Genomic DNA, 20354 nt, shown 5'->3' with positions numbered 1-20354 from the left:
ATGGAGATTTTTACGTTACGCTTCCCAGTAATAGTTCTATGGAATATTTTCCTGACAACACATTAACATCATACACTAAGAAACTTCATCAGAGAATAGAATTCCGTGAAAAGTGGGTTGTGGCTATTGTTGAAATTCAGTATCCTCATTCAATATTAAATATTAATGAAGAAAATAATAAACTTTTTTACAAACCTGCAAAAAGTAATGAATTGAAATTTGTAACTATTACTGTACGTTATTACACTGACATCAGAATTGATAAAGATAATTAATACGTACAACAGATTCACAAATTTACATATTTCTTATACTCGTGAGAGTAATACCTGCTTTATACGACGTCTTCATAAAGACATAGACGTAGACGTTGCATTATCGCCAAGTGTTAGTGCGATGTTTGGATTTGTTGCAAACGTTGATTTAAAGGATATGCACCAAGGCCAAAGCATTCCAAATTTACGTTTAGGACTTCCATCTACAATGTATGTATATTGTGATATAATTCAATCTTTATTTGTTCGAGATACAGTAGCACCATTATTATTAGTATCATAAATATGAATCCTGTGAGACATACATTTGGAAGTAGTGTAATAGAAATTTTTAATCCTACACATTATGTACCTATAGAGAAGATGCACTTGAACACATCAAAATAGATATAAGAGATAGTACAGGCTCTCCACTGGCATTCATTTTTGAACTGTATGTGTTAAACTACATTTTCGACCAGTGCGTCAACATCAACAAATATGAATAATCCATATTTACAATATTATCAAAAACAAGCTCTTTCTGGAAATGGAAACGTTTATGTTGGATCCCCTTATCAAGTTGGACATCGTATTGAAAGTTTCCTTGGAGGATTATTTCGTTCTGTCATGCCATTAGTAAAACAAGGAGCTAATACAGTAGGAAAAGAATTATTAAAATCTGGAGCAAACGTTATTACTGATGTCATCGTCGACACGCAGGCCATTAAGGAATCCTTTCATCAGCGAATGGGTGAAGCGGGATCCGTCTTGCAAGACAAAGCAAAAAATAAACTGAAATCTATGCTAGGATCTGGATATCAACGAAGGAAAAGAAGAATTTCAGATCACTCCATCTTTAAACCTTCATCATTACACATCATCAAGCACAAGAAAAAGGGCAAGAGGAAACGTACACAGAAAACAAAGAAAAATAAGTCGTATAAGAAGAAGAGGAAAGTATCACACGATATCTTTGATTAAATCATCAGCATCATGCCTTTCTTACATCATCAATCCTGCGAGTGTGTAGAAAGTGATCTAGGTATTTGTTTCTACAAAACCAATGCAAACCAGTATATTGGATAATCATGTTGTTACATACAAACCAATCAGTTCACTAGCTGATAATGCTCCTATAGAATTTGCCATCCCAGGAACAATTGATGAATACATAGATCTACCACATACTCTTTTTACATCGAAACTCACATCATTAAGCCTGATGGATCAGCATTTGATGTAAGTGATAAAGCTGTGGCTCCTATTAATGACTTTTTAATTCTATGTTCAGTGAAGCGGAAGTGTATTTAAATAAGAAACTGATTTCATTTCCATCTCATAATCATCCATATCGATCATACATTGAAAAACTGTTAAATTATGATGATTCGTCTAAAAGTACTCAACCTCAATATGCATTCTGGTTTCAAGATACTGCTGGACATATGGATGTAACATCTAGTGGTAATTGAGGATTTCAACAACGTTATGAATTAACAAAAGTACAAAGTTCGACATAATCGGACATCTTCATTGTGATATTTTTAATCAAGATAAATTTTTAATCCAAGGAGTAGAATTACGTCTCAGGTTAATTCCTGCAAATCCAAACTTTTGTCTCATCGCTAGTGATTCGTCTGTGGAGGCTAAAGTGAATATTTTAGATGCTGCTTTACATATTAAAAAGAGTAATATTAGTCCTACAATAAAATTAGCACATAACAAGCTTCTACAATCAACAGCAGCCAAATATTCTCTCGCAAGAGTGCAAATGAAGTCATTTGTAATTTCAAAGTATCTTCAATCAAAAACAATTGATAATTTATTTATGGTAGTATTACCAACTCGAGTAATTGTGAAGTTTACACAAAATGATGTATATACAGGAACAATAACTTCAAATCCATTTCATTTCTAACAATTTGACATCAATTTCTTCTCTCTATACATTGATGGAAAACCTTATCTTCAAAACCATTACAACCAAATTTCGAAAACAACCTCCATCATTCCTCATATCATACCTTATTGTGTGGATCAGTTATTCAATTTTCCAATCATGGCAACAATATTCCTTGTCTTGCCTTTCCTCAGGGATACACTATCTATGTTTTCAACATTACTCAAGATGGAGAAACCAGCGCTGTACAGCATTGGAATCTCATCAAACATGGATGTGTTCGTCTGGAAGTTCATTTTAAGAATCCTCTACCAGCACCTGTAACATGCATCATATATGGCGAATTCCAATCTCTCTTAAAAGTGGATCATCAGAGGAACATCGTCATGGATTTTTAAAAGTACGTTAATAAAATACCGCATCATATATGTACGTGTCTGCATTTTTATACATGATGTCCTCTATACTAGATTTATTGAATGCTTTGCACACAAATTCTTTATTTAACAATCATTTTGTTGGCGTACATGCAGCCAACCAATTACCAACACAGGTTCCACTACCTGCAGCTATCACCATAAATACAGATCCCTCGAAAAAACTTGGCATCCACTGGATTTCCGTATATGTTCATACTGACGGACGTGTCCACTAGTTCGATACATTTGATTTTCCTCCATATGTAATGCAACATATTTAATTTCTACGTAGAAATTCCATTCATATACATTTAATAATAAACAACTTTGAAGTGTGAAATCGTCTCTATGTGGACATTGTTCATACCTTTTCATTTGCTTCTAAGCTACAGGAAAGTCCTTACTTGAATTTCATCATATTTTCTCATCAACTCCAAAAAATGATCGTCGCAGGTGTATTTACTTCTCAGGAAATCATTTCTCCTGTATACGTATAATCATGTCTTCATTTTTCTTTTTCTTCGTTTGTTTTGAATACTTTTTTGTTATAGATGAAATTCTAGCTATTATTATTGCAGGTAGTCATTTCTCCTTCTTTATTATGTGTTTGTATATATTATCATTTATTGTTTTTATTTGTTCATGATTATATATAAAATAAATTTTAAGTTTTTTTTCATTTTAGATCTAAATGATCGTCAGCGGATGTATGGGCAACAGCATTGTACATTATAACGTTTATCTACGATTCATCATCATCAACAGGAGTAGTATCATCTGTGAAGTTATCGTTAATTGAACAATGAACTGTGTATGTGTAAAAAAGACAACACAACTGTGTTCGTGTCTATGGACAGCATAGGTGAAAAATATATGACAATTTTGTAGTTATCATCAACTGGACAATGAAAAAAATTTAACGTACTCTCTTTCAAAAAAGTACTATACTTACTGTCGTTTCAATTGTGTAGATATCATCATCAACAACAATAAATACTTTGTATTCTACATTTTGCTTTTTGAAAACACATATTTTTTTCCATTTCAAAATAAATAAATATGTTTTATCACCAATTATTTAATTAAATACACATATCATAAACATATTTTTAATTCATTGAATTAAAGAACTCATTCCCTTTTTTAAAAAAAGAGAATCTAAATTGATTTTTAATTCAACAATGTAATCACATAACTAAATAATAATGATAGCAATGAATTCACATAATTAATCAGTTATTCTTTCGTAAATTAAACCAAGTATGTGAATTTTGTTTTTGAAAATTTAATATTAATTATTTTAGATCCTTCTTTAAAAAAGTCCTGTCATATTTAGGACAGAGATGTATAATAATAATAATAATTTTTATTTTAACATTCATTTCAAGAATTTGAATTCATTATTATTATTATTATTATTATTATACATATCACTTATAGTATACGAGGAAAAATATGTTAGGATTTTTTTCTTATCATAAAAAATTAGTACACTAATTAAAAATCCTATCATATTGAGGTGTATGAAACGAATAGAAAACACACAAAGAAACATTCCACTATCACAATATATTTTTATTAGATTTGATATTACGTTGTTTAGTATACATGAAAAAAACAAATCAATTTTCTTCTTTATGAAGAAACGTTCACTTCATTGATACCCTCAGAAGGTTGAGTTACGGTTTTCCCCCACCATGGCTGTGTCTGTATACTATCAAATAAATCAGACATAATTGAATCTATGAGTTTTTGTTTGCAAAATACTTTTATTTCCAATTTTAATTTTTCACCATCAATGTTCACATCACTGTTATTATCAAGAGAGGCACTTGGAAAACTGATGTTCATACCATTAATAGTACCTGTTCATCTACACAGGTATGAATTCCTTCAATTCTTCTGCATGTAAGACACTGCGATTGTACATGATTACGAATAGTATCTTTTCACAAGTCAATATATTCACGTAGCACAACACTTCAAACTTTACTTTTTTTCACAGCAAATTGAGCCAATCACTTGATGTTAAGTACACAGTGTTTCGAGAAGCATGAAGTTTTACTCTTCTTCTCTAACCTCACTAATTTTTCACCCATTAGTTTTCGCACCACCAGCTCGTTTTTTCGACCAAGAGATTTTATAAATGTAATTTCATTGTTATAAACGTAATGAGAATTTAAATAGTCCGTAACAACAGGGGCCAAAGGTACAAGTTTCTCCCACTCAGCCAAATTTAACTCTACTCCAGACACAAGTCCTTTACCAACACAAATCACTGACTCAAATGTATCACTATCCAGTCCAATACAAATTAATTTGGTTTTCATTGAATTAAGTCCATATTCAACATTTGAAAAGTACTCGTTCATGGTATCCATACTTGATGCACTGCACTCAAAGACATGTTACTCCAGTAGCTGGTCACCACAGAATAACGACACTATGCATACAGATGACTGCGCCTTCATGAAGAGGAAGGGGGGCGAAGAGGAAAATTCATGTTTCATCTTGTTTGTATATGCCACAATGCACTTACGATGAGTATACAAGTTCAGTAAATTCAAGACCGTGCATGTTACGCCCAGATATATTAATCTTCATTCATTTATATATTAAACACATTTCCACTTTGTAAATACGTTAATAATGCACCATTATCTGCTTCCAATTTTTCAGAACAACGTCCTGGTAAAATCACTTTTTCGCCTCCTTCAAATGTCACACATGCCTTCCTACCATATACCGTTGTAACTATCTCGCAGTTTACAGTACGAAATGGTACTCCAATTTCCAAATCTCGCATTTTTGTAAAGGGTACCATTGATGGCTTATTAAGCTTATCTAATAAACTCATTGACGATGACATGTTTAAATTTGACATTTCTTCCTTTACAACAGCTGCAAACAGAATGATCTACACAAGCACATACGTTCGGCTTACTCTCTTTGCAGGAGGGGTGGGGGTTTGGGATTCACATTACTAGCCAGTACACGACAAGGACACGAAAAAGGTATGTTTCGTCTTGTTTCTACATCTAGTAGGCGTCCAAGACTAAGAGCATATCAACTACGGGTTCCCACAACCAAACTTTTCCCACGGGGCTCTTGGTGGTAGCCCTAAAAGGCTCTGAGCAGTACAACTAAAGGCCTGTTGAAACTTGGCTTCGATTTCTAGGATCAGGAGGGATCAAATTTTATAGCTGGAGAGCCTCTATTGTAGTTTTTATTATGATCTTTTCATTTTGGTAATATTTCGTGTAGTTGAAAAGTTGTTGACCTCAATGATAAGTCAGTCTCTGCTTTAAACTCCTCGTTGTTGAATATATTTCTGCATACATGATCTCTTATGTTCAAATTTGTATTTAATCAAAAATGTTCTTGTAAATCTTGCATAGATAAACAAGGGAATCCTATTTGAAGTAAACTTTGGAAACATGATCCGTATTTGTCATACGTTTTGACAAGTTGCTTCACTGTCTTCACTTCAAGAGAAGGAAATCCTTTGGGTCAAGATATTCCTCTCAATCAGATTAATATAGAATACGTAAGCCCTTGGTGTATTATTGAGTGTATACCTTTTTTGTATAAAGGGAGTAAATACACCATCTGAGCACGGATTCACTTATAAGCAAATAGCTAACACTATTAGACATAAAACGTTATATTTTGTAAACATATTCTTTTTGAACCCTAAGTAGCAGGAAAGACATGACTATGTGAAATGTGATCTCCAAAAAAGTAAAGACAATGCAAATAGTTTTTCTTCATCCTCCAGATCTCTGGAATTACTAGGTGTGCAATATAGAGAGTTTGTATGAATAATTTCACTTTATCTTAAGCTGTATATAAGACAGGTTTGTAAAAAAAAATAAATAAATAAACACTTAATGGTAAGGAAGCTTAATTTTTTCTATAGACGTCTAAACTACACGTATTAAGAGTGGAACTTTGAAAATTTGTAAAAATATTTTCTTTGAATCTTTGCTGGAATAAACTACAATTTTACGAGATGTGACATCTAAGGTATAATCTAGGATGAGCATATGCGTAGCCTAAGTGAAGGAAAACTTTCGTAAGCAAATAATTTAATACAGATAAGAGAGACAAGTGTTTATATTTTGAAATATATTTTTCTTCTCGTGTAAAAAAACGGATATTTACATATATATATATATATATATATATATATATATATATATATATATTAGGGTGGTCCTTAATTTTCGATTTCCGAATTTCTTCCCCCCACTAAATTGGTTCCATGTCGGACCAAATAATCTGTGAAAAAAAATGGGCTCTATTGAAGAATATTTAACCGACCCCAAGCTACTTAAACATCTGAATGCATCTACAATGTACAGTATATGGCAAAAGTTTGTAATAAACTCTTGTAACTAAAAAATGGCTGCGGGAAAGGAATCATATCTTGGATAGAGGTTGTAGAAATCGATCCATACCTGATACTGAGTAGTGACCGAGATGAGGCATATCTTTACGTCCACCATGTTGTATTCGGGCACAAAATTTTAAATAGAAATGACCTCGTATGATATATCATTTTGAGGTAGCTTTTTGCGACAAACAGGCGTCTGCCATTATCCTCCACTTATCTCTGAACATGTAATAATTATCAACTATTGAAAGTAAAAGCTCCGAAGTAATAAAACTAAATATTCTGTGAGTTTATATCTCTTTACGGGCTGCAGATTTATAATATTGTTTAATAGTTTCCCTTATTTGAATTAAACCATAAAGTAAAGAAAGAAATGCACATGCCCATCTACTTGGAAAGATGAAGTGAACTTTCTCACTTGGGTTGAATATATTGAAAAACATTGTGGTGGTGAATGATGTTGCAGAGAGAGGTGTGAAACTGATATAAGAATACGGGAACATTTTAACAAAGGACAAAAAAAGAAACAATACATATTGCAGATAGTCAGTGAACACAGAAAACAGTATCCAGATGCTACAAAAATTGGCTTAATGATGCAGTAGAATTTGGCTAGTTATCCACAGCCTTCAGCTTTCTTTTATTATCATTTTAAATATTCATTATATTATTTATGTAATTTATTTCATATAAATAATTTCAATATTGGCTGGTGTGTATTGTGACGGGATGTAATTATATAACCTATATAATTATTTCCTTGTTATATGTATGTAATAGTTTATTAATATTTCCGTAACCTATAAAAAATTGAAAAATAATAAACTATTATTTCAAAGGTAAAAAAAAAAATAAATGACCAGAGATAATTTGAAAATATAGGAAGATATGTTTTTATAATGAAAGGTTACCCAAAAACGATGTCACAATACATAATTTCCATTTAAAATTTTGGGTCCAAATACAAAATTGGTTACTTTAAAATGGTCGCCATTATGATATTCGTCAGGGTCACATGTGGATTACTTCCAATCTCTGTATCCAAGATTTGGTCTCTTTCCCTTCAGCCACTTTAAAGTAAGAAGGGTTTATTTCAGACTTTTCCTATATATTAACATATTTCATATGCATTCAAACTTTAGGTCGCTTGGGGGTCGGTTAAATATTCTTCGATTCAGCCCATTTTTTTCATGGATAAATTGGGTCTGACATGGAACCAATTTAGGGGTTGGGAGCAAAGAAATTCGTAAAAAAATAGCTATGTAATTAGGGACCATCCTAATATATACATATATATAACATACATAAAAATTGCGTGATAGGTGTATAAAGTAACTAAGAAATATAGAATCAGGGATGAAGTAAATAAGTGTTATAGTAAAAGGTATCGCTCTGGAAGAAAAGACCCTATGTAGTTGGCTGAGACAGTTTATCTATTACGAAGAAAGCGTAAGAGGAAGTCCTCGGAATAATTAAGAGAAATGTTCAACACTTAGGAATCTGAACGTGGAATGAGTGAGAAATAGACCTGCAGGAAATTCATTGAAAGTTACGATCCCGGTTTATGACAAATGCAGCTAGAAGAAATTAGATAAAGAGAAACGCTACTTACTTAGGTTTACTTTCACTTTCTAGTGATGGCTTAACTTCTAACCATGTATCAAAAACTGTTTTCCTTCCAGCAGAAATCTCATCGGGATTTGGGTTAGGAACTCTTCTGGCAGCTTCATATAATACTTCAAATAATAACGGAGAAGCACCTGCAGCAAAACTTTTATTACCTGCAAATAAAAAATGTAGATTTGGCATTTCACACTAGTGCATCCATACATGTATGTTGCAAAACCACACAGTATAAGTTGCTCATATTATCTAAGTAATATATTTGCACATTCTAGTGTATAAGTGAACCTAACTCATGGCATGAAAGGTACACTATCACACACTATCGTAGGAGTTCTTTAATTTCAACTACTTCGTGCATATACCAAATATCAAAACTTAGTTTTTGTCTATTTACTCTTAAACACTATTAATCCTCATCATTCTCCATACCTCAGATTTTATGAAGCCGTAAACTGCAACTGCTGAATGGAGAAAGCTGTTAATTTTTTAATAGTATTTTATAGATATTATATAACTCTTATAGTGATCGTGTTTTTTGTTACCTTTAGATTACTGACTAATTTGCTCTGCAAGTATGCGGAGAGAAAATAATTCTTTCCATTACCCATTATTTAGAAAGAAAGAAAAGAATTTAAATATCTTTCCATTATCATTCTCTATATATTGTAAGGATCCCCACCTTTCAGTGCGAAAACATGTTATCCATACAAGACGTGCTAATTTTTACAATCATCAGTACAGCAGACTGTAATGAGTTTGTTATAGAAAAAAGTAAGCGTATAGGCCTGTACAAAAAGGTATTGTAATGGAATTATATAGATGTCAGGTAGATAGTCTGACTATAACGCTATAGTGGCAGTATATAAAACTACATATATTCGAATTTTTGGTCACGAGTTATACGCTTCGATTGTGAAGCTGAAATGAAACAGGTCATAAATAAAACCGGCAATATTGAGTTAGCGAACGGTGAATTGAAGGTATTGCATACAATAAAGGTTAATTTAACCCTGGAACACTAGCATCTTTAAATATTACGATATTACTAGCGATACGTAAATTTTACGTACAAGCAAACAAACTGATTTTGTACAAAATGTTTGGACGATAAAACACAATAATGAAGGTTATATATATATATATATATATATATATATATATATATATATATATATATATATATATCTTTATTTCTGTTTTATTGTTTTTGTATTTTAATTTTCATTAAAATATGGATGAATTAAACATGCATATATGAAGGATAATTCTGCAATAGCTTGTAAACGAAAAACGAACATCAAACATTCTATTTATGAAAAGCACTAAATAAGTATTGAAAACCAAACATCATAAATAATCATAACACTGTAAATAAAGAACAAATATTTCTCGTTTCAAAGTCTCAAAATAGACGTCTCTCAAATAGCTATCAGCGATTGTCTCAAACTAACTAACCACAATCCGGACACTTATTCTTTTGATGCTCTTCGCAAATTGCCTTTCCACATGAGCAGTACGTAGTCGTCATCCTCTTTTTCTTGTAGTCACAGAAACTGCAATACTTTCTCTGACCTTGCGACGTGGTAGCTACTATAAGCGTCTCTTCCTTTCCCAGAATTTTCAGAATGGACTTTTTCAACTAATGTGATAGTCGAGGGATTCCTAGTCTTTGTTCCTGTCACATCCTGGTAATTCTTTCATGGAGATGGAGCATGAAGTGAAGCCGGAACAGTGGCTGCATTTCTGAGTTGCTTGCCTTGTTGTAGAAGTTGTGAGCATAGATAATGAATGCATTGATACTTGCAATATTATTCATATTGCAGAAAAATTCCATGGGCCATTGCTTAGTTTTTCTTCCAGAATTCATTCGCTGATACATATGATCAAATGCATGGACTCCACACTTTGTCGAATTATAGGTCATTAGGATTTCCGGTTTCTTAGTTTCATTGTTAATTGCAGAAACTTCACGCATTGTAGACACAAAGGCGACAATTTTGTTTGATTTTGCTTTATATGAGACGGCAATCACGTCGTCGTGAACAAGAAGATGCTTGATCCACTTTTTCTTTCCTGAAAATTCAAATATTTGAACTCTGGTGGTAGTTCTCTCTTATTGTTTTTTATTGTTACCACCATCGTAAGCTTCTTTTCCTTCAGAAGTCTTTCTGCAAGCAGAATACTTGATAACCAATTGTCCCAAGTTATGTTCCTCTTGCTTCCAACAGCTGTTTCAACTAATTTGTCCACATAATACTCTCCAGCTGAAATATCACTAGGCACTGAACCCTTCCCAAGATATGGTATTGCATTAATCATGTATTTAGTTCCAGCGTCACATATCACCACGATCTTGATGTCATACTTGTTGGATTTAGATGGGATATAATCCGAAATGCACACGCTCCACGAAATCCAACTAATTGCTCGTCAAATACAAGGTACGAACCAGGTTTGTAGAGTGACATACAGTTTCCAATCAAAAACTTCCAGATTTTTTAAATTGAAGCTAACTTGTCCTTTTTCTTCCTCTCGTGTATCGCGATTTTTAAACCTCATACAATCAACGAGAAAGGTAAACCGTCTTTCAGACATGACTGCACGGTATCTGTCGCCAGAGAATGATTTGTCAAACATAATTTTTGACGACAGATGGTTGTCTTGAAGCGCCGCAACCAAAACATGGAGACCTAAAAATGCAGGTAATTCCTCATAATTCAGATCTTGTAAAGAAGCATAATTTTGGTTGACATAGTTTACTATTTTGCGCCTTATTTTAGTATTAGTATGAACGTGAACTTCCTGCAGTAGATCGTCAGTAAAAACTAACTTGAAACATTCATTTGGTCGTTTAGAGTTTCGCGCAACCTGGGTTGGTCCTGGCCTAATTTGTACAAGATTCCTTGCAGCAATCTTCCCCTGACTTATATCGCTCTTAGTTTTCCATTTAAAATCATCTTTGCCTGTCAGAGTATCAACATCAGGAATTAGCTCAAATTCCCTGAATGTTGGGTCACTAAGTGTCACAACTTTGGAAATATTTCTTCCCTTTTGGCTTTTCTCTCGACGTTCCTGCTGTACAATCTTGTGAACGTTTTCTCTTTTTCTGTCTCTTATCCTGCGTGTTTGATTCTACCCCTCCCTCTGCTTTTTGGGTTACTTCACAAATTTCTTCTAGTACCTCAGTCTCATCAGGAATGAACGCTCGCTATCATAATCAATGACGTCATCTTCTACAACTTCCAGAACGTCGTCTTCACTCTATTCTACCTGATGCTCTTCTTCATTACCCATCAACAGTTCGTAGATTCTATCAGGTGTCAGCCGTTCACACATTTGTGACATACTTATTGCTAACTGTTGCGTACACACACACCACGCTAATTTTACGTGGATACACAAGACGCTCTTACCAGGGACACGCAAAAGTTAGGTGTATTTTTTTTGTATTACTAGCGATACGTAAAACTGACGTACAAGTTACATCATAACAATCCAGAAAACAACAATGAGATCCTGCACTCCCTTTACACCACTGCCGCCTAACGGACAAGCTGAGAATTTTGCGCTGCTGAAGTTGGTAACGTTGTCAGCTTTTACAAAATTCCGTATTTCTCCGTAAGTACTAAACTTATCGACTTCAAATAAATGTGAGAATGCTTCTTATGACATACCAAATTGTCCTATAAATTTTAAACGGTAATGTACTTATGGCCTTTTTCGAGTTATTGCTCCATATCCAAACTCGACTTTTGTCTTTTCCGTTATGTCAACACTGTTTAACGGATACATCTAAACTTGGTGTGAATGGCCAATATTTAAATTATTGTGCAAAACTAGTGTGTATCTCACTCCCTGTGTGTGCAAAAGGCGTTTAAATGTGACACAGATTTAAAGTTATTTCTCGAGAAGTTTGCAGCACTGACCTGCGGGGGGCATATTTTTCGTCTTCCTTTTTAATGTTGAACTCAATTATGAAATACAATTTAGGTCGTTTCATTAAAAAAATCAAAACTTTACATTGAGTTGGCAACACTGTTCATCCGGTGATTTCAAGTAATGCGTCTGCGAATGTGTCCTTTTGTATAGTTGCTTCGTGCAAAGTTTCGTTTCTCTCTCGCTTTTGGTTTCTCCGTCATCAAGGTTTGACATTATAAGTGGCGCACCCGGTATATATATATACAAATACATACTGTAAAATACAAAACGTTTTGAAGTATTGATTTTATACATAATTATGTGTAATAAGAGAATAAATAAATAGTCCCCTCGTATATTTGTCTATTGTTACTTTTAAATTCTTATAATTTGGATACCTTGTTCATGAGTGATATTTTGTTCACAGATGTATCCTTCAAAAATCTTTCATAATCCTGGTACCGGAATATTTTCGTTCTCATACTATCTTTAAAGTTATTTTGTTCTCGATGACGAATTTTGTTTCCTCATGATAATAATATATATTTTTTTATTGATAAATTACTAAATGTTTTCCTGAATTATTTCTAAATTCCAAGGTAACCTCATTGTAATTGTTGTATACATTTAAGTTACTTTCAATTTTAACAGTGATTTTAGTGCCACATTAAAACTATTTGCTAACAACTTTATATATCTGTATGAAAGTTTAGGCCATAAACGGAACAACATTCAGTTCGCTCAACTATCATCATTCGTTGCGGTACCATTATAAAGTTCTCTATAAATATGTAATTTGAAAGTGATAAATAAATATATCAACTACAATTAAAGAGAATTTGAGAAATCCCAAAAAACTAAGGTCCTGTGGCACGGGCATTATCGAAACGTTTGTCTACTTCCAAGTACAACATTAACAACGTACAGTTACTAATTCACATTTCACACTTCACAGTTCACATTTCACAAATACTAATTCCAAAACGAAGACGCAACTTATGAATCTTACTAAGATACGAGTATTAATCCTGACCTGTATCTCGATTAAGTCTCTCAGATTAAAGGTTGTGCCATTAAACTTTAAAAGAGAAAGAAAACTAGACTTGTTTGGATATATTAACTTTTCCACCGTGTTAACCTTTTTTTCTTTCTTTCTACTACTGTTTAATAATTTAAACTGTGATTATAATATAATGATTGGTAAATCTGAATTATGACATGGAGTTTATTATTATTATTAATTTCTTTTTTTTTCTTATTATTACTGTTTATAAGAATAAAAAGCTTTCTACTTTTAAAAATTTTCTACTGTAATTTATATCTGATTGATTGAGGTTCTTTCGGTAATTTTACGGGTCTAGGTCAAAACCCCCACAGCCAAAACCCCCACACTCAAGAAATGTCAAAACGCCCACACGATCGGTCATAACTCCCACACAAATGGAAAAATCCCCCAAACGCACGAACGGTCAATACCCCCATAGCAAAAACCCCCACACTCAAGAAATGTCAAAACGCCCACACGATCGGTCATAACCCCCACACAAATGGACAAATTCCCCAAACGCACGAACGGTCAAAACCCCCACAGCCAAAACCCCCGCACTCAAGAAATGTCAAAACGCCCACACGATCGGTCAACACTCCCACACAAATGAACAAAACTCTCACACATAGCAACGGTCACAATCTGCACATAAGTTGACAAAAAACCCACACAAATGGACAAAACCCCCACACAATCGGACAAATCTCCCACACTCTGAAAATATCGTGATTGCACGTCTTTGTTGCGGCTGTTTACGACGCCCACTTTAGTATTTCTGTCATTACAAAACAGTGCAAGAAGAATAGTTGCAACATTGGTTTAAGTGGAATAAAAAATGTTATTAAATAGTACAAGGGCAAGACATACAACAAGGATCATTTCAGATTTGACCGATTGTGTGGGAGTTTTGTCCGTTTGTGTGGGGGTTTTGTCCGTTTATGTGGGAGTAGTGGTGGTATAATGTATATACCAACATTAGCATACTTATTTTTCCTAACACAACTGCTAATTCTTGTACACTCCTGCCATTGTCTACATATATTAGTGTGTTGTGTTAGTGTAGGGCTTTTATGGGATCACCCCATCAAGGTCATTATTAATATGATAAAAACTGAATCATTTTCATAAACTCACTCATCATCATAATTATCATTCACCTTCTTATCCTATTTACCTTTAATGAAATAAACAAAATATAACATTTATAATATTATATTACTTTTATTTATTTAATTATTATGCAAACTCTTAAACCCTAATTATTTAATAAACCCTAGTTATTTAACACTTTATTTCCTTTTATGAAATAACATTTATAATATTATATTACTTTTGTTTATTTAATTATTATGCAAATTATTAAACCCTAACCATTTAATAAACCCTAATTATTTAACAAACACTTTATTACCTTTTATGAAATAACCATAAAAGATAACATTTGTAATATTATATTACTTTTATTTATTTATTTAATTATTATGCAAATTATTAAACCCTAACCATTTAATAAACACTTTATTACTTTTTATGAAATAATCATAAAATATAACATTTACAATACTACATTATTTTTATCTATCCAACTACTATGTGAGTCATCAAACCCTAACCATTTAACAAGCACTTTATTACCTTTCTTTCTCAATATTTTTTCAACCAAATACTCATCTTTATATTTAGTTTTTAGTAATTCTGGTTCATAAAATCTTCCTCTAATTTCTTCATTGTTTAGATCTTTAATTTTATATGTTGGTGGATTAGATGGTATAACCTCATTAATAACAAATACTTCTGTTGACCAATTTGGTGTATATCCTTTCTCAAACAAACCTTTAATTTTACTTATACGAACATTATCACCAATCTTGTACTTTAACTTAACAGGCTCATATTCCTTCTTATACACTTTTTTCAATATCGCATGCTCATTATTCTTATTCACTTCTACCGGTTTCACACAAATTATTCTATGTACTTTGTTATTATATTCATCAACCAAACCTTGCAATATTTTTAACCACTTATAATTACCTTGAACAGTAAATTTCTTAAACATATTTTGTTTAAGTGTTTTGTTAAATCTTTCAACAACAGAAGCTTTTTTACCACTATAGGTTGAATAATGATTAATCCTATTTTACAACTTCTTAAATTCTTTATTGTAAAACTCTTTACCTTGATCAGTTTGTAAGTTACTAGGTTTTCTTACTTTTAACACTGATAAAAAATGCTACTGTAACATTCTTACCCCTCTTATCTTTAACAGGAACAGCAAACGCATATTTTGAGATCACATCTATAATCGTTAGCAGATACTTATAGCCTTTATTTAATTTTGAAACACCATTTAACACACCACTATCCTTTTCCACAAGATCTGCTTGCCATAAATCATCTATATCTTTAACAATAATACTTAACCTAGGATAATTCTTTCTAGATGGTTTATGAATTTCTTCTATAATGTCTTCTCTAACACCTTCACCTTCATATAGTCAATCGGGCTTTTTAATGAATTGGGATTTATTAGTACCACATACAACACATATACCTTTCTTAACATATCTCCCATTCTTTGTCCGTTCTACTCTGATGGTACCTATCATTGCACCTGTTGATTTCTTACACTTAACACAATACATCATTATTTATTTAAAAAAATCATTAAGGTTCTCTTTCTATATTCATAATAACTTGCAATAATTGTCCTTCTTCCATAGCTGAACTTTTTTGTGCTTGAAACATAATAATATCACCCTTTTTAATGTTTAAAGGAAAATTTCCCATTAATGGAAAATTTACCACTAAAGTATTGTTCAAAAATATATCTAAAAAGTATCTATCCAAACTTAATTCCATATGCATTATTTTTCCATTGTAGAGAAACTCATAACCACTAAATAAATTAAATATTCTGAAGATTGGATTTGGAACATTTCTAGTTTTCAATCGACATAATAAATTTATAGTTTCTTTTTGCATAATTAGATTAAAAGCTTCCTTCTTCATCATTTGGAAATCTTCTTTTGTTGTAAGTGTATTTAACAGGGATGATATTTCTGACTTATATTGATTAAATTCTGAAACAGGAACTTTTGCTTTAAATAGAATAGTAACATTATTATTGGTCTTTTTAAATTCTTCCATATATTCACCTTTTAAAACCTCAATATCATCTTTCTTTATATGTGTGTCTTGCAATAATTTTAATAAATCTTCAAATTTGTTTCTATCACTTTCTAATTGGTTGTTAATATCGCTTTTCACTGACTCGAGCTGGTTTACCGTAATAGCGTCTTGTTGATCAATGTCATTAGTTATATTAACTATTCTTTTTTGTGTAAAATCAATCCACGATCTATAATTTGTTGTGAAAATTTTATTTAGTTCAGATTTAAAATTTGTACAACACATTAAATTTTGATGTGTGTAATAATTTTCTCTTTTATATTTTTCAATTTCTTCATTCAACGACATTATCTAAATTCCATAACTGTTTCAGCTGCTCTTCACTATCACTTACCTTACTTTTAACATTACCAAAAATATCCATATTTATTATATAATAATTTGAATTATTTAACAGCAAGTAAAACAGTTATACGAGCTCCACCAAAATCAATCAAATCACCATTCCCATCTTTAATTGAAACTTGGAAATTATTAAATTTATTGTGATGTATTGGGAAAAAATATCTTTTCTTTAGATTCATATATAATTGGTTCTCTAAACTTTGCAATTGTTCTAAATGTTGCAATTAAGTCTGTTTCGTTGCGTGTTGTGTCATCGTGTTTTAAAATCATACATTCTGCTAAATCACAGTGAATATTTATAGTATCAAACGTATGAAACCTTGGTGGCTTATCTCCAACATGTTCTATCTTTTTTGCCAAGTTCTTTTCACTAAAACCTAATACAGTATTAATGGCATCTAAGGTTATATCACATTGCTGCCTAATATTTTAACTCTATTTTTCCTTCTATCCTCAGTAAATTGAATATTTTTAAAAGGATCGTTGGTATATGGAAGGTTTGATATAATATATTCTTCTAATTCTTGTAAACTATATTGACCAGGCTGAATTATGAGTTGTTTTGTAAATTTTGAGTTACTATTGCAAAATGTTAATTTGTTGTTCTTTTCTGTAATTTTTGGAGTTAAGTATGTTGTGTAAAATTCTGCAACAGCTACTTCTAAATAGTTTTCAAATGGGTAATGTAATGACATGTTTAATACAGATGAATAACCATTTAAATTAAATACTTTATTTTATTATATAATAAATATTTAAAATGGATAATTGGCATATTAAAGTAAGGTTAACAGAAGAAACGGCGAAGAGAAAGAGAAATGGTGAGTTGTTACCTGATGATATAAGATGTTTAATAGTTGGGCCTAGTGGATGTGGCAAAACAACGTTAATGATTGATAATTTTTTGTAGGCACCTAAGTGGCTAAAATATGCAAATGTTTATATCTATTCTAAAAGTCTAAATCAACCTAAATACCAGCACTTAATCCAACTTTTTGGAGATATAGAACGTAATATTAAAGACACAATAGCAATAATAAAAGGAAACAATGAAGAGATTATTCCATTAGATGAATGTGAGGACTATTCTGTGGTAGTATTTGATGATTTCATATTAGAAGAACAAAATCACGTTAAAGAATATTTTACTCGAGGTCGCCATAAGGGTTTGAACTGTTTCTATCTTGGACAAACATATTCTAAAGTACCAAAACAATTAATTAGGGACAACTTAAACTTTCTTTGTATATTTAGACAGGACAATGTAAATTTAAAACATATATATGATGAATTAGTTGCATCTGATATGTCGTTTGAAAAATTACAAAAATTTTGTAATAAGTGTTGGACTGAAGAACATGGTTTCTTAACAATAGATATGACTAGGAAGGTGAATGATGGTAAATATGGAAATAAAATTAAAGAATTTCTAAAAGTGTAAACTAAACGTATATGAATGCAGGTGAACGTATATGTTATGTTATGGTATGTTTTTATTTTTCTTTATATAATAAATGGATGTTAATAAAGGTAAGAATATATTAAGTTAAAAGAAGAACTTATTAAAAGATTTAAGGAAATTAAGCAAAGTAATCGAAATAAGTAATAGAAATTTAGAGAACAAGATCAGCTTGTTATTGATGCAATTAAAGATTTAGGGCAAGATATATCAAAAGTAGCAGAAGAAAATAAAAATCTAATTCAGGAGTTAGTTCCAGGTGTGTATAAAAGTGCGAGAGTGGATTCAAGCTTATTAAAAACACCACCTTTGTATGACAGTCCTATAAATGAAAGTGATACGCCTATAACAGAAGAAATAAAACACATGAAAAAACAAATTAAATATAAAGTAGAAGGAATAGAATCTTTAGCAACAACTCATTTTGGTAAGATTGCCTCGAGATATTATGCAACTAGAGATGATAAAAGTTTTGGAATACAACCATATGATGAAGATGGGGAAATTATACGTATGATAGGAAATGCAGAAGTTAAAATTCATGGTGATGATTTAGTTATGAATAATCGACATTATACAGGAACAGAAGGTTTATGGGAACTGTTGACAAAACATAATCCAACAAATAATAATGATGATGATCTAGAAAAATATAAACAAATAGTTATTAATTCTAATGTAGCATTTCATGACAATGATCCGAATACAAGAAAACAACGATCTAGTAAAGGTAAAAAAATATAAAGAAATTATCAAACCTATTTGGGATGAATATATAAAACCAACAACACCTTCAAAACAGACACCAAAATCTGGAGAAGGAATAAAGGTATATAACGAATTATCAAAAGAATACGCATGGATGGATGATGTGAGAAAACTGATTGATCGCTTGATTGTTATTGATGGAGAAAAAAAATCTGGAAATGATAACTTTTATAATGAGAAAGTAGGTATTATGGATATGATTAATTCTAAACTTTCACAATTTATACCTAATGATCCAAAAGGTATAGGTTATTTGATAAAGATATTGAATACGCTGCCACCAAAATTTTGGAATAGTGAGAAGTATGGTAAAGGATTAGTAAATGATTTGATTAATAAACTTCCATTTGAGTTGCATATTCCAGGATTTCAATATTGTGGTCCGGGTACAAAACTTCAAGAATGATTAGCAAGAGATGATAAAGGTATTAACCCATTAGATGAGGCTTGTAAAGAAAATGATATATACCATAAGGATAATAAAGATACAGAATCAAGACATATTGCAGGTAAGGAATTAGAAAACATAGCTTGGGAAAGAGTTTTTGCTAAAGATGCTAATTTAATAACTGAAAAACTACCTGCTTTTGGAACTGCATTAGTGATGAATACAAAAGTAAGATTTGGTTTAGGTTTATAAGTAACAAAAGTAGGATTTCGTTTAGGTTTATAAGTATTTTTTACATTTAGGTTTATATGTACTTTTTATTGAAATTTTTCATATAAAGCTTTTAATTATATAATAAATATGCAGTTAAGAGGTTTTAGATTTACGATTCCTAATGAGGAACTTAAACAATTAAATATAGATCACATTTTAACTAACAATTAACTCAAACAAAAAGAAGCAAAACTAAGTAAAGGACAATGTATGTCTCTATCTCTTTCTGCACCACAACTTAAGAAAATAAACAAAGAAATGAAGACAACTGATAATAAAGTTCATTATGGCGGTGTTATATTTACTATTCCAACGATTTTAGCTGTAATAGGTGTTCTAGGTTCTGTTGCTGGAGGTGCGGCTGC

At 31.6% G+C, this 20354-nt stretch overlaps 1 protein-coding gene across 1 annotated transcript in view; it reads right to left on the bottom strand.

Annotated features, from left to right (window-relative positions):
* Nucleotides 1-8580: 8580 nt before the first annotated feature.
* LOC145682794 (uncharacterized) overlaps nucleotides 8581-20354 on the bottom strand; it is a 114163-nt gene continuing 102389 nt past the window's right edge. The window contains exon 9 of the mRNA XM_081754167.1: nucleotides 8581-8753. Coding sequence (XP_081610293.1) covers nucleotides 8581-8753 — 173 coding nt within the window. The remainder of the gene's footprint in view (nucleotides 8754-20354) is intronic.

This window comes from Thermobia domestica, chromosome 4 (assembly GCF_964235325.1).
Source record: "Thermobia domestica chromosome 4, izTheDome1.hap1.1, whole genome shotgun sequence".
NCBI classification, from domain to species: Eukaryota; Metazoa; Arthropoda; class Insecta; order Zygentoma; family Lepismatidae; genus Thermobia; species Thermobia domestica.
This window is presented reverse-complemented; position numbering and strand designations above follow the sequence as displayed.